This window comes from Globicephala melas, chromosome 5 (genome assembly GCF_963455315.2).
Source record: "Globicephala melas chromosome 5, mGloMel1.2, whole genome shotgun sequence".
NCBI lineage: Eukaryota > Metazoa > Chordata > Mammalia > Artiodactyla > Delphinidae > Globicephala > Globicephala melas.
Window position 1 is genome coordinate 63,096,516 of NC_083318.1, and position 16,242 is coordinate 63,112,757.

Consider the following 16,242-nt stretch of genomic DNA (forward strand, 5'->3'; position numbering starts at 1 on the left):
AATTACTGTGTAGCAAAAATTGTATTCAATGAGTTTTGAAAGTGTTTCCCTCTTTTTTTTAGAAAGTGAATTTTCTATGAAGATACTGTGACTACTAGGCAGAATTGTATATTCAGTGGTACTGATGACTTCTTTTATGATGGTATTCCAAAAAATTTTTTAAATATTTCTCATAAACCTGCTAAACTTAAGAGGTGCTAGAATCCATAATGTTCATTAAGTAACAGATCCATTTGCAACGATAATGAACAAAATTGAAATGTAAGTCTAAACAGCTCATGTAAAACTGCTGACTGGCTAAAATATTCTTTAAAATATAATAAACTAAAGATTATACTGATAGCATAAACACAGTATACATTGTAGATCTTTCTTGTCCATATCATAACTGAGTAACTTTAAATAGGCAAAGATCACCCAAAAAGTACTGTACATAGTTCAAAGTTCCCCCATATTTCCTTTTTATCCCCTCCTGAAAATACAGTGTCTTCAAGAAAAGGGGTGGAGGGAGGCAAACACTGGAATACACACTGAGACATAATTTAGAGGTGTTCATGATAGAAGAAAGCACAAGTCAGTGAATTAAAAATTGAATATATGCCGTGCCTTCTTTGGTATGAGAACACATAAAAATAGAAATTTAAAAGTAACTAACCAAGAGAAGAAAAACATGGCTAAAAGGGCCGGTAGCTGAGTTGGGGTGGGGATGGGCTGGGGGACAGAGTCAGGGAGACAAACAGGATGCCAGGAGGTGAGAAATAAGGGTGGGGAGTAGTGGGCAATCTGAAGAGGAACTAACAAGGTCTGTTGCTTATAGTTACCCAGAAAACTTTAAGAATAATAACAGACAAACAAATGTAGCTTAAAGAAACCTGAGAGAAGCTAGCCCCTGCTGGCTGGGACGACAAGCCCCCCTGTATTAATGGCGCTTGGGGAGGCGAAGGTAATCTCCCACATATTCACATTCAGCACAACTGCTGACACTCCTGTTTCCCGTTGAATCAACAGATCCTGGCGAAAGACCACGGGGAGAGGGTGGGTGGACCTTGTGCTCTGGGAAGTATATTTCTGTCTCTTGAGAAATAGGAACTTTGGCTCTATTCAGTCCAGTGTGCTGGGTTTTCTGGTTTTTCGGTTTTGTTTTGTTTTTTAACTTTTTCTCTTTGGAGTCGCTTTTAAAGCAAATACACGCTATTTTGAGGAAGAATCTCAGTTCCAAGAACGTGCACAGATTCAAGCAGCAGTTAAAAAGCCAAACAATCAATAAAGGAAGATGGTCACCCTGTCCCGCGACCTCACCTCCTAGAGCCCCTCCCTTTCCACCCACAGCCCCCCATACGCCCCCCCACCTCAAAACTCACAGGCGCAGAACCACACCTCTGACTCCGGGTGCCTTCAAGGGGCCACCTTGTAAAACTGTGCTTCAGGCCCTACATTTAATTACACACAGCGTGCACATTACTTTCTTAGCTATTTAAAGAAGCACACTTCTTATAACAAAAGTAATATACGCCCACTAAAGAAAAAAAGGCACATAAGAGCATTGAATGGCAAAAAAAAAAAAAAAAATCACCTTCACTCTTATCACTTTGCTATTACATTATTATGATTTCAATATTGTCTGCTGTTAGCAAATCTTCTTCTATTACAAGGGCAATGAAGAATTCTCTACTGTTCATGTGATCCCACCATATGCTTATTATTTTTCTAGACGTATCAGCAAACTTGTAAGGCACTTGTGAGTGTGGACAGGCTTGCCAGATTGGGAAGCTAAGGAATGAAAGTTGAAGCCTTCTTCCCCAGTAAGTACCAGGGAAACTGGTGCAACTGGGCTTTTACACAGAGGGAAACGCTTCACATGTCACAGTTCAGGATTTGGAGGTAAGCATGCTACACGCTTGGAATCGGCTGAAAAAGGAAGGCAGCGAGGCCACTTCCCTAGGGTATAATTCGCACAACATCCCTCTGCTGGCTTAGTTACTGAAGAGGGAAGATGTGTGAGTGTGTGTGTGTGTGTGTGTGTGTGTGTGTTTCGAGTGAAAGAGATGGTGTGCGCACACACACATATATATGTGTTTCTCCCCACGGCACACGCGCCATAGTTGCTGCCTCCTGCACTGCACTGGTGGAACTTTCCATTAGAGTTATTTATATTTAATGTCATTTTATATGCTATCATGCATCTCACTTGTTCAGAAACCTTCCACGGTTTCCCAAAGTCTGCTGGAAAAAATTGCATCTCTTTGGCATTGCATTTTCCCCCCAGCACAGCCTCAGCTGACCTTTCCTAGCTTGCCTTATACCACGTGGTTCGTCCACCCCACCCACCACCCCTCCACCACCAAATCCTGGGCCCCTGGGCGCCTCTCCAGACTCCAAAATGCAGTGTGGAGCCCCCTCTCCCTCCAGCAGTGAAGTTCTGTCACTGTTTATCACCTCCTCCATGAAGATTTTGGGGATTTTCCTGACCAATGTGATTTCTTTTGCAAACCTATAAACTCCTTGAAGACAAGGCCCAAACTGCACAAGAATACTCGTAGTTTTTGAATGAATCAGTTTACCTTTTTATCCTTTTAACACCCATATAAGGGTTCTTTTCTAAATTTGGCTCATTATATTCTGCATTGTGTAATAATTAATTAAGCAAATATATATATTCTTTCAAATCTCTTGAACACAGGGATCATATACATATTTCTTGCACTCCTACACCCACCCCAGACCTATAGCAAATATTCAACCAGTACTTACCAAAATAACCCAAATCCAGGATTTAAATGCCAATACATTTTCCATAATATAGAGGAGAGTTTTGGAAACATAACGAGTAAGGCTCATTCCAAAACAAGCTGAAAGATGAGAAGTAGTTTATCTTACTTTGTGGGTCTCCCATTCTCTTAGAAATAAGTTACATTCTCCATTTTTACATGTGTAGGTCATTGACTTGGGAATTACAATTCATTTCCCTTTGAAATAAATGTTATAAATAATGTTTAAGATCCCTGATAAGTCCCCCAAAGCCAATCTGAACACTCAGTGAAGCAGAAATAGTATATCTGCAATAAAAAGTAGAAAATAAAACTATTGATATATTTTACTCGTACAATAACCAATAAAAACAACCAAATACAAGTGATTATTTTTAACTTGAATAATCATGATTCAAGGAAAGCAGTTTTCACTATACAAAAAGGAGGATATATCTAATCATTCTCTCCTGGTTGCTATCATTCACCAGTCTCTTGGGAAATCAAGATGTAGCCTGAGGACCTAGGTCTTACTCTTGATTCCCCAATCTGGACAAAATTATGAGTAATTTCAGCATCCACATGGAACCACATTTAATACCCCATTCTTTCTGTTCCTTCGTCTCCTCATTTTCAGGGATATTCTCCACCCATCTCTTCTCCCACTCCCACAGGCACACCCTGAACCATGCTACCCCTGGGGATAGCATGCATCTCCTTTAAATGTTAAACTCATATATCCCCACTCTCTGGGAACTCACCTTCTAACCTTCCAGGTCATTCATTACATTATTCCCAACACACCCATTCTCCGACCTACTTGAAATGTCCAGTTCACTGATCCTTTGCCCAGATCTCTAGAGTGTCCTTCTGTTTTAGCTCTCCAGCTCAGATTCCAATATCCAACATTTCAACTATTTTTGTACTACTGTCCTTCAATTGCATTGTTCTGTCAAACATAATCCAGGACAATTTCAATTGTCCACCTGCATTAGAAATAATGAGAGCTCCTGGGTTGGGTGTGCAGGACACATACCATTTTGATCTTTATTAAAAGTCATGGTCACCTAACTCAACCTCAGTATTTCCTGGCAATCCTAAATTGGATGGTTGGTTGGATGGACGGATGGAGAATATTAGTGAAAACTTGTAGAGATGCTAAAGAGAATCTCTGCACCCTTTGTAATGCTTTTGAGATGGGTGACCCTTAGTCTAGCATTTCTAATTTTACTTCAAAACATGTGGCTTTGCAATTCTGAGAAAGAGTAAAGTTGGAGGCATCACAATTCCTGATTTGAAAACTATGTTACAAAGCTATAATAATCAAAACAGTATGGTACCAGCATAGAAACAGACACATAGAACAATGGAACAGAATTGAGAGCCCAGAAATAAATCCACATGTAGATAGACAGTGATATTTGATAAAGGAGTCAAGAATACTCAGTGGGAAAATGACAATCTCTTTAATAAAAATGATATTAGGAAAACTGGATATTCACATGCAAAAGAATAGACTGGACCCCTATCTTACACTACACACAAAAGTTAACTCTGAATGGATTAAAGACTTAAACGTAAGACATAAAAACATAAAACTACTAGAAGAAAACATAAGGAAAAATCTCCTTGACGTTGGTCTTGGCAACAATTTTTTGGCTATGACACCAAAAGCACAAAGAACAAAAGAAAAAATTAACAAGTGGGATTACATCAAACTAAAAGGCTTCCGCACAGCAAAGGAAACCATCAACAAAATGAAAAAGCAACCTATGAAAGGGGAGAAAATATCTGCAAACCATCTATTTGATGAGGGGTTAATATCCAAATTGAATAAGGAACTCATATAACTCGACAGTAAAAAACAAAAACAAACAAAAAATAGTTTTAAAAATGGGCAAAGTACTTAAATAAACATTTTTTCCAAAGAGGACATACAAATGGCCAACAAGTGGATGAAAAGGTGCTTGACATCACTAATCATCAGGGAACTGCAAATCAAAATCACAGTGAGATACCACCTCACACCTGTTAGAATGGCTATTATCAAAAACACAAGAATAACAAGTGTTGGTGAGGATTAGAGAAAAGGGAACCCTTGTGTACTCTTCTTGAGAATATAAATTGATACAGCCACTATGGAAATCACTGTGGAGGTTCCTCAGAAAACTAAAGATAGAACGACCGTATTATACAGCAATCTCATTTCTGGGTACATATCCAAAGGAAATGAAATCACTATCTCAAAGAGGTATTTGTACTCCCATGTTCATTGCTGCATTATTTATAATAGGCAAGGTATGGAAACAACCCAAGTGTCCATCAACAGATGAATGGGTAAAGAAAATGTGATACACACACACTCACACACACGCACACACTGGACTATCACTCAGCCATTAAAAAAGAAGGAAATCCTGCCTTTTGCAACAACATGGATGGACTTCAAGGGCATTATCCTAAGTGAAATGTCAGACAGAGAAAGACAAATACTGTATGGTCTCACTTACATGTGAAATCTGAAAAAGCCAAATTCATAGAAACAGTAGAATGGTGGTTGCCTGAAACTGGGAGGTGAGGGAAATGGGGAGAAGCTGGTCAAAGGATACAAACTTCCAGCTAGAAGATGAATAAGGTCTGGGAATCTAATGTACAGCATCATGTATATAATAAACAAATTGTATTCTATACTTGAAAGAAGTTGTTAAGAGTAGATCTTAAATTTTATTACCACCAGAAAAAAAAAAGTAATTACGTGAGGGGATGGAGGTGTTAACTAACTTTATTGTGGTTATCACTTTGCAATATATATGTGTATCTAATCATCATATTGTACACCTTAAAATTACATATGTTATAGATCAATAACATCTCAATAAAGCTGGAAGAAAAAGAAAGGAGAAAAAAAACATACATTTTCCTTTAGGGTAGATGTGTCTGTGTTGATCATAATTTCACAAGCACGTGACAATTTTCTGCCTTCATAACTCAGTCCATCATCACACAAGGAGGAGAAACTTTCCTGGGGAAAGAATGGAAAAACTCTGAAAGAGAGTGGAGGAGGGAGAAAGAATCTCAAGAATATGTGTCTGTGTATCAGAAAGAGATTGCCTGAAATGGAACTAACTGTGATATAAGCCCTGAAAGAGAAAGTGGAGGTTTATAGTGGCTTGTATCCACTAGGCTCTGAATCAATCTCAACATAGTGTTATTGTTTAGTTGTCATCTGTTAATCAACAAATATTTTTGGAACAACTTATATTTGCCAGACACTGTTCCAGGAGTTTGGGAAACAGCACTGAAGAAGACAAGAGGGTGCAGAGAAAAGGAAACCCTCCTACACTATTGGTGGGACTGTAAATTGGTGGAGTCACTATGGAGAACAGTATGGAGGTTCCTTCGAAAACTAAAAATGGAACTATCATATGAGCCAGGAATCCACTCCTGGGCGTATACCTGGAAAAAGTCATAATTCAAAAAGGAGTGAAGAAGACAGTGTCCTTGCTCTCATGGAGCCCAGGTTATAATGGGGAGAAAAGGTTAAAAAAAAAAAAAGCAAGGAGAACTAGACATTGAATGAGGAAGGGAGGGATATTTTAGATTGTGTGGTCATTCCTAAAGATGTAATATTTGATCTGAAAACTAATGTTGAAAGAAAGAACTATCTGTATGGAAATCTGAAATCTTGCTTTCCCCTCATGACTACAAGACGGCTGCCATAGCTTCAAGCATCACACCCTCACATAACTTCCAAAGCAGGTCTGGGGGGTTATCCTTACAAGAGTTTCCATTCATCAGGAAGAAACATTTTCCATAAGCCCCAGCACACTTCCCTACAGGTCCCACTGGCCAGAACCAGGTCACATAGACATGGTTCTCTCCACTCACCAGCAAAAACGATTGCAATGATTGGTTGGGAGGAATGATGCTGGCTCCAGGGAGGGGTACCCTTCCCTGAGCACATGCTGCACCAAACCTAAATCAGACTAGCCTGCTATCCTCAAAGAGCAGCAGTGAAGCAGCTACTGGAAGGACCAAGCTTGAGATATTTCATTTACCCAGGATATATGGATTTATCCAGTACCAAAGCTTGTGCCAGGCACTGTACTAGTATTAGGAATAAAAAGACCTAGACACCACTTTGTACCATCTCCTTAAAAACAGTGAGGGGAACTCCTTCTTCCCTCTCCCTCACTATTTCAAAGGTACAGTTTATGGCCACTTGCCACCCTGAAGCCCCCTCTCATCTTTTTGGTCTGAATGACTTCTTCTCAATTCATAGTTCACACTTACTCATTTTACAAACATTCATTGAACATCTGAGCCATAAGAATACAATTTTGCTAAAAAGACAAGGTCCGTGCCCTCACAGAGTTTCTATTTCAGTGACATAGAGAGGTAAAGAGTCAATTACAAGAAAGAATAAAAAGAGGTGAAGCCTGGGTGCTATCAGGGAGCACCTCCACTCATCCAAAGGTGGGGTGAGGGATGGTAGTAAGAAAAGATAAATTTCATTGAAGATGTCATTTAAAGGATGAATAGAATTTAGGGAAATGAGAGTGGAGGTCAGGAGTTGGGGAGAAAGCCAAGGAGGCTAGTCCAGCTAGAAAAATGAGCATGTGCAAAGGGCCAGAGGTGGAGACAGAGAGTTGGAGGAAAGCAAAGGAAAGAAGCTCATTGTTGCTGGAGAAAAGAGTGGGAGGGGAGCCCAGGTAGAGATGAGTTTATAATGACAGGTGAAGGTCAGGTCAACATTGGGGCTAAACTCTTGGACTTTATCCAGAGAGAAGCCATTGAAGGGTTTGACACGTTTAGGTTTGCATTTTAGAAAAAGGCATTCTTAATCCTTTGCTCCAATCCCTTACCCACACTTCAGCCACGCTGCAAACAGGATGACCAACAAGACACTGTGGCAATAGGCTGGGCCAGGGTGGTGGCCAAGGAGTGGGTGTTGATTGAGGAGGTCAGGGATTCAGTGAACCACAGGACTGTGACCAGCGAGGGAGGGGGGAGGAGTTAAGGATGACTTCAGGCAGTTCTGGTTGGGGCACCTGGAGGGATGGTGGTGTCCTTCACTGGATGGATTCATTTTTGGACAAGTTATGTTGAGCTGTCTCCCACAGGGCACTGAACACAGTTGTGTTCATTAATTAATCTTTTTTATGACTTCTCTCCTCCCTCCCGCATCTTTCATATCAAAGCCCCTCCCTATCAGATAAACCTACTTCAATCTTCTCTTCAGGTTTTCATTACTGTGTCCCCTGAGTGAAGCCTGTAGTTTTTGAGACCCCACTATGAGCGAGGCACAGAAATGCAAAACAATTTCACCAGTCATCACTAATATGTTGTTGTTTTTTCTCAGCTAAGTCGTCTAATCAGACATTTAACGGTGTCAGTGATCAATGGGTTGCAATTAGTAATTGACCCGAATCCAACTTTTTCCCTTGTATTTGTCTTTATTCACTAAAACAAACAAACAAACAAACAACCTCATCCCTTTACATTTTAAAGATTAATCTTATGGGACAGTATGATGGCACATAAACCGGTGTCCATTCTGGGTGTTTTCCACGTGGTCTTTTATGTATACGCATTTTTTTTTTACAACAAGCAATTTCACTATTTGAGGTTTCCCGGTACTAATTTTATAATACTGTGTAGTTACATGCCGGGGCTCCGAATATACTCTATCTCTACGTTTTAAGTAGTACCATGCCTGGATGAAGCATCAAAGAGAGAATAGTGAACTTAAAGGGACTTTAAAACATCTTGAAGCAATAACAAGCCATAGACTGCAGCTGGGGCATTTTAAAACAGTGCACAAGACTAAAACAATTGAACCAATTTGTCCTTTGTTCTCTTTATTGCATTCTTTATTACATTAGTACTGCTGAAAAAGAAACTCGAAAAGCATTAAACTTGGGTACCAAGCTCTCCAAAGTCCTTCCAGGGGCCTGGCTGGGACAGAAAGCGAGTTTCCGCCTCCCGGCTCCTGTGAACTCCCCCGAGGACCCTCGCGCTCGGTCCCAGGGAGGCGACACGAAAGGAAAGGTCGCCGCTCCGAGCCCTCAGCTCGCCCCGAGTTCTCCCTCTGGGCGGGAGGATCTGGACCGAACTTTGCCAAGTTTTCCGACAGGCCTGGCTGAGCAAATGCCGCTGCGCCCGTCGCCGTTACGCTCCAGCGGCAGGCCCGGCCGTGGGAAGTTTGTTCGAGGGTCTCCCGGCCTTCAAAGAAAAGTCCCGGGAGGTGGGGGCACCACCCTGCCGGGCCGCACCCCCGTGGAGCGGGCGACAAGGGGGCCCCGGCGCCCCCGGGCACAAAGAAAGCGCGCCAGAGGATGGCTAACGACCTTGGAAACTCCGGACCATTTTAGGGTTTAAGTCACCCTAACTGCCCTCCCTTTCCTCGCCGCTCTTTCTCTCCCGAATCCGCCCCCGTCCACCCGCTGCTTCACCAGCGGTGCCTTTTTCTGCTTTTTCTTTAAGAGAGTTGTCTGCGCTGGGCCCAGGAGGGGCCGCGCTGGGCGCGGGGCCCAGCCCTTCCCGCCACGCCCCGGGGCCGCCCTTCCCGCCGGAGCCGGCTGATTGATGGCCCCGACAGTCCCGGGTCCCCCGCCTCGGCTCGCCCGCGAGCCCGGCTGTGTGTTTTGGAAGCGGCGCAGAGGGCTGCAGCGCTGTGACGCCCGGAGCGGCCAGCGCCGCCCTTCCTTCCCCCCGGGCTCGGGCGGCGGCGCGGCGGCGGGTCCGGGCCGGGCGGGGCCGCGGGCTCCCGGGCGGAGGGCTACAGGGAGGGGACTTTGGGGCGGGGGCTCCAGGGCGGGGGCGCGGGGCCGGGCGGAGGGCGGAGGCCGCGCACGCCCAGCCCCACGGCCGCACCGCGCCTCGCGGGACAGGTTGGGCAGGCGGGGCGGCGCCCGGCTCCGGGGAATAATGAGTGTCTGTCAGGCCGTCCCCGGGTGACTGGGCGGGGCGGGGCGGAGGCGGCGCGGGAGGCGAGGGTGGCGGGGGAAGGGCGCAGGGCGGGGTGCGTGTTTGCGCTAGTGACTCGGCCGACCCCTCCGGCGGCTGCCTCCACCCAAGTGGGTGGGGACCCGCCCAGCCCGGGCGGCCGCGGCGGCTCCCTCTCCCCTCCCTGACCCTCCCACCCCGGGTCCCAGCCTCTACTTACCCCGCCAGCCCTGGGAGGCTCGCAGAGCGAGCGGCGCCGGCGTCATGTGACTGCCCGGAGTTGGTGCCAGGAGCCAGAGGGGAGCCAGGAGCGGAGCCGCGCGGAGCCGGGGCCCGAGCTGGAGCGCAGCGCGAGCGCCCGCCGAACCGAGCCGAGCCGCGCCCGCCGCACGCGCGCCAGTCCCCGTCCCCTGCGGCCGCCACCGCCAACGCCGCCGGGACTGGAGCGCTGACACCACTGCATCCGCGGGTTTCCAGGCAGCCCGGATCCGGGCCTTTATTTCTCGCCTGCAGCGCTCAGCACCGCGCCTCGAAAAGTAAGTCCCCTCTCCCTCACCTTTCCTTCTCGCCCCGACTCCCGCTGCCCCCCTTTTCGGCTCGTCCGGTTTCCTTTTTTTTACCCCCAAGGGGGGGCGCGCAGTGAATGGGTTGGGGGTGCAGCGCGGAGGTTGGGGCGCTCCTGAGCTTGGGAAAGTGCAACAGCTCCAGGCAGCCGGGGGTTGGGGTGGAGGAGGAGGCGAGGAGGAGGGGGCCCCCGGGTTCAGCGGTGGAAAGTGTGGGATTGGGGAGAGCCACCGTGCGGATCGGCGGGTGCGGGGAGCGAGGCTGGCGGCGCCTGCCGCGGCCCCAGTTAGGGCGCGGGCGGGGGCTCACCTGTGTGGTCCCCCGACAGCCGCCCGCCCGCCCGCCCGCGATTCCCTCCAAAGCCCCAGAAATCTCAGTTCCCTCCGCGTGTGGCAACGTTGTTTGGAGAAAGGTAGCGCAGAGGCCGCGCGCTCCCGCTCCTCCCCCTCCTGTTCCCCCACCCCCCGCGCTCTCCCCCTCCCCCTCCCCGCCCTCCGCCTGCGCCCCCAGCAGCCCCCCTCCTCGGACGGGGCGTGCTGTCGCTCACCCGCCGGCGGAGCAAACTTGGAGCAGCTTCGCGGGCCTTCTGGGAAGAAACTTGGGGCGATTGGGAGTGAAGGCAAACATCCCAGTCTCGGTGCTGGAGCCCAGGAGCTGCCAGGGCGTCTGGATTCCCGAGGGCAGGAGAAAGAGCTGGCCGGGTTTGGAGAGTCCTCCTCCGGTGCAAGGAGAACCTGCCGCAGTGTCTGGAGCAAGGATTGCAGCGTGGCTGGAGGCGGAGAACGCCTTAGGCAACTGCCCGCAGTGTTAGGGACCCGAGCCGGGTGGGGACTGAGGGACGGATCCCTGGACCCGCACCCTTGGGACCTACCTTTCCGAGTGGCTTATTTGGAGATGGCAGACAATACCTGGAATTGTCATAGCTACTTCTTTGGCAGATAAAAGAGAGAACACTCTACGCTGCTTTAAATTTTACAGCAATATACAATAATACTAGATGAAGAATGTGTGAATGGGACTTTTTTTAAAGTCAGGTTAAACGGAAATTGGTAATTGCTCACCTTCTTGTATTTCACTAAAATAAACATTTTACACTGAATTTTTTTTTTACTCAGAATGTATTTTTCCATTAATGTCATCCAAGACACTTAAATGTATTTATATTCTCACAAGAATCTAGTATATGGAGAAAAGTATGAAGTAGTATTCTGAGTTCATTTAGATTTAGTATCTGTAATTATTAAGCAAAATCAAGTGGGGAATAGGGCAGTTGTTCACTATAGGTTATTCCACCGAACAATTTTGTGCTGTCCTTTGCTGAGTGCTTTATGTATGAATTTGAGGAGCATTTTTAAGAGAGAAATCCATCTGGATGATAATCTGCCTAGCCCAAGAGAAGACTTGCTTCTAGGGAAAAAACAATTTAATAACACTAACATCTTCAAAATTTTGTGAGTTAGTATCTTTAAAAGAGTTAGTAGTATCTTTAAAAGAGTGGATGAGTTTCTTCTGACTTGAAACATGGATTATGGGAGTTGCCCTTATTCTGGTAACAGAACCTGAAATGGGATGTTTGATTAATTTCATTTAGCTCCCTAGAGAAACTGATATCTCAATTTCTACAGTCAGTGGGGTTTGCTGCAGAACTGTTAGAAGAAAGCAGCCTAATGTACTGTGGATGAGGTCAGTGAAGATAGGCTGTAAGGAGCATTCTGTTTGCATGAAGAATGCAAGTATGAAAATCCTAACGTGAGAACAACAAAAGTAACTGCTTAGACCACAGAACCTTGTCAGAGGTAAAACATGACAACATAGCTTTGGAGAGAGCTATTGTTTTTTTCACTGCAAAGTTTCTAAATTAAAACCCAATCTTCTGGTTGCTATGGACACAGTGATGCCTTTTTTTTCTTCTTTCTTTCTTTTTTTTTTTTTTTTTTACCTGTAGTTATGTCTGCACACAGATTCTTAAATCTCTGCTAATAGAAACCTGAGTTAAACAGTACTGGCTAACAAAATAAAGAGAAAAATCAGAAAAGGCTAGTGAGCGGATTTTGCTACCTTAAAAATACCTAAAGGAAAAATAGACATTTTAGGATATCTTACACAAATTGATACTCTATTCTGCAGATTGTATAACAATTTTGGATTAAATGAAATATCAGGAACAGAATCAGATTCTCAAAAGGTGGATTTTTGTAAATGTGTGTACATGTCGAACAGATGTGCAGCTGTGTGGACGTATCTTCGTAACTATGCAGTTGAAAAAGACAGTGAAAATTTGGGGTGACTCTAGATGTCCCACACTCTTCATCTTAGAATTTAGTTCTGTGGCTCAGGGACACTTACAGTTGGTCCCACTTCGGTTATGCGGGATGACCCCAGTGTCAACTGAATTCTCAGCAGCTGTGCTGTCTCATTTTCCTCTTGATGCTCTGAGGCTGAACAGTGATCATTACCCTATTACCTTAACCCAGAATTTGATCGTGACTAGAGACCATCCATTAGGATGGGGGAGAAAGAGACAAAAGAAATTGGTAGGGAGGCTGGTGTTAATTAGGAAGGTTTCTGCTGCTTGAATATGATAAAATCACATGTTCACTTACGGTGTTTACTGTATGTGGAAGCTCCTATTTGTAAATATGGCAGGTCCCCTGTATAAAGCTGGTGTTATTATTCACACCCATAGAACAAACACCTCCACCCCCCTGTTGTTGTCTTAAAAAACTCCAGCTGCTCATGAATATAGGGTCAGGGAGGGCCGGCTAAATGTTTCTCTGTGCTTTCTCTCCAGCACAGCCAGCAGAGCTGTTTCCTGTTCTTTGTTTCAAGGCTGGGGTTTGCGTCATACATTCCAAGTGGCATATGTGTGCTCTTTCCTGTTTCAGGCTGTTTTCTGGTAGATCAGTAGCCCAGACCAGGCCGTGGTCCCTGCCCCTAAACTCCCTATCCCCACCCAGGGAGTTATCATGTCTCTACACACTTACGATTGCCTAAGACGCCTGTGTTATGTCATAATGAGAAGTCAGTTAACCTTTTCACATACACCCTTTGCTCCCATGTGTTTGTATGGGTGAATAAATGCTTTTACCTTTTTTAGTTTATCATTGCCAGCTTGTGATTTTAAGAAATGTGTGTGCATGTTGGCTAGAAATCTAAAGGAGGTTGTTTTGTTTGTTTGTTTTTCATTCTTGTTTTGAGATAGGCATTTTGCCCTGAAGCTGTCAATTTTGGATGGGGTTACCACCTTACAGTTTAAGAAGATCTAGCATGATCTGAAGGATGTGGCTCACCCTTGCATTTCACACAGGACATTCAAGGCACAGGAGGCTTCATGGGATGGAGAACTCAAGCAGCCTTGGCAGCTTGGACAGACTTGGAAGTCTTGCTTATGTTTTAAGGGAGAAATCTTCTATTGAAGCAAAACATAAGATGTATTGAGAGTACTACAGGATTATTTCTTTTTAAGGACAAAGATTTGACTGTATGCTACATCTGATTTCCAAACTGTTCTAAGAATAAAAAGCTCAAAAAAAAGGAGAACTGGAATAAGTTCATTTAATGATAGTTTGGAAATTTTTAACCTTATATTTTGAAGACAGAAGGAGAATGCTCTTGTTTTTATTGTTTTACAGTAACAACTTTCTCATAATCCACCCCCCCCCCTTTTTTTGGTATATTCTGTCAGTTGTGAGTTAGCAAATTTCTGGGTTAACCATTTAAAACCTACTTTAACAAACTATTTTTCTGTTGGTTCTCTGGAAATGAAGTTTTAAAAACAAGGTTGGAAAAGAAAACTTTTGACAAGTTTCCCCCTTAAATGTCTTATTTGGGGATTTTCTCTAAAATCTAAAGGAATTATCTGCAGTGTTCTCTAATGGAATTAATGGAATGAGTTGCTGAGGAAGCACATCAGGCCCTACCTATTCTTCCCCAAATCGGTAATAATAATAATAATAATAATAATGCTTTGGTTTTAACATCTCTTCCCATCACGTTTTTCTTTGATAGATAAAAGGGAAATGCACAATATGCTATTAAGAAACCTACTAGGGTCAAATAGTAGGATATTGACAACCTTCCAAGAAAAAAGATGGGAGTTTGGAAAGTTTCAATAAGATTTTTCCTTTCTTCTTTGGAGGAAGCAAACTTGCAATACTAAGCTGCTTGTAGGACAAGAGGCCTTTAAACTAAATTCATAAGTAACCCAAATTGAAGTAAGTTTTTTTGGTTTAGTTCCAAAGTTGTGAACAATTCAACTAGATTTGGTAGACTGAGTCTTTATTTGGCTTACCCCAAATCATTCTTTCCTCCCTATTTGTTGGGAGAGGGAGGTGGTTAATAGAGGTGATTAGGATCTAATATGTTCTGTCAGGAAAAATTCTGCAAGCTTTTAAATGTAAGCTAAACAGTTGGGAAAAATTGTACCAGTCTGATAGTAATTATAATTACCAAAAAAGTGAGGGAGGTGAACACAATAGTTTCATCTCTAAACCATGTAAATCATTTATCTCCACCACCCCCCCTTTTTAGATACTTGCCTTCTTAATTTGTCCAAATCAACATTTCTGCTATAAAATGAACAGCTTTCTTAAGTGGTTCTTACTCTCTGTTTTCACACCCAGTTGTGTTTAAGAAAAATAAACAGGCAACCTCATCCTTTAAGTGTCAGGAATTACATTATTCTGGAAATTGGATTTCTTTCTGAAGTGCTTCAGTTATCATTGGTTATAGCTTAAAAAAAAAAAATCCTAGAGACATAAAACAATTGATATCTGGTTTGCTAATATGTAGTATTCCAGCCAAAACTCATGATGGAGTGAGTTGGAAGGGAAGGATTAGGATGGCTTTTAGCATTCTCATTTTCAAGCCTGATCTGTCCCTTTCTTAGACCCCGTTTCTCATCTGAAGCAGTAATGCCAGAGCTCGAGACAGGAAACCAGACAGCAGTCTGCCCTGATAAGAGAGGGCATTGTCTAAGGAAGGTAGCCCTGCTTTCCCCTCCTCAACTCTCCTTCCTTGAAATTTAGTAGTAATAAGAGACACAATGCTATAGACACAGTTTCTGAACCAGAACTAGGACTGTTTTTTCCCACAGCAAATATATGTATGTATATACATATATACACATACATATATATATACACACACACACACACATATGTATGTCTCTATGTATATCCTTTTAACTGGCTCTGTGCGTTTTCTGGAATATCACCATAGTTAAATGGCACATTAGAAAAAATTATCAGTATATTTTGTATCTATTGGTCAGAGTATTTAATAGTAAGTTTCTTTCTCTAGCAAAGCAGATTCCTAGAGCCATTGGAAACTCATTCCTTTGTGTTGGCAGGCCGAATACATTATCACTTCCCCCATCTCATTATTAAGGGGAGCTGGAGAGTGAATGTAGTAAGCTAAGTGGCCCTTCAGCCCGTGCATTCCGTGTAACCCTGGGTCTAGCTCTTACCCTCTTCCCGGAAGGGGGTGCCTCCTGAGACAGCCCCCTTCCAAGAGGACCCTGAAGGAGCCCAGCTTAACCTGGGACATGCTTAAGATGGTTGCCAATCTCTAGAAGGCCTGGGGCTCTCCAGAGATGGCCTGGAGCTAGTCTCAACCCAGATCAGTGGAGTTTGGTCAAATCTAGACAGAAGAGGTCCAGCAGACACTGAGGTCAGCGCCTTCTACCCTGGAGAGCGACCTGTGATCCAGTGTGGGGTTTTTCTCCTTTGTCCCATATGCTCTTCATTCTAACTACTGTTGTCCGAGTCTAATCACTGAAATCCACTCTTTTGTTTGTTCTTGCACTTTACACCCTGGTACCTTCCAAAGCTTTGCACCTCCAAACCGCTAACGTTAGGAAGTTCAAGTTCCTGTTCCACTTAGTTCTCCAGACAAGGGTGTTTTGTCTCCCAAGCCTCCTGAGTAAAGTTTTCACATTTACTTTGCGTTTCGGGTTTTAGAAGATGATTTTAAGGCTAGCTGC

General features: G+C 44.2%; 2 protein-coding genes across 3 annotated transcripts in view; one reads left to right on the forward strand and one right to left on the reverse strand.

The window, feature by feature from the left end:
- The window catches only part of LOC132597349 (potassium/sodium hyperpolarization-activated cyclic nucleotide-gated channel 4-like), an 81,360-nt gene extending 70,180 nt beyond the window's left edge, over positions 1–11,180 (reverse strand). The window contains exons 1-3 of the mRNA XM_070045513.1: positions 11,131–11,180; positions 10,811–11,028; positions 9,916–10,563 (exon numbers count right to left, since the gene is read on the reverse strand). Coding sequence (XP_069901614.1) covers positions 9,916–10,563; positions 10,811–11,028; positions 11,131–11,180 — 916 coding nt within the window. The remainder of the gene's footprint in view (positions 1–9,915; positions 10,564–10,810; positions 11,029–11,130) is intronic.
- KLF3 (KLF transcription factor 3) overlaps positions 9,601–16,242 on the forward strand; it is a 35,592-nt gene continuing 28,950 nt past the window's right edge. For both annotated transcript variants that reach the window (XM_030881031.2, XM_030881030.2), the window contains exon 1: positions 9,601–10,231. The gene's annotated coding sequence lies outside the window, so the exon portion shown is untranslated. The remainder of the gene's footprint in view (positions 10,232–16,242) is intronic.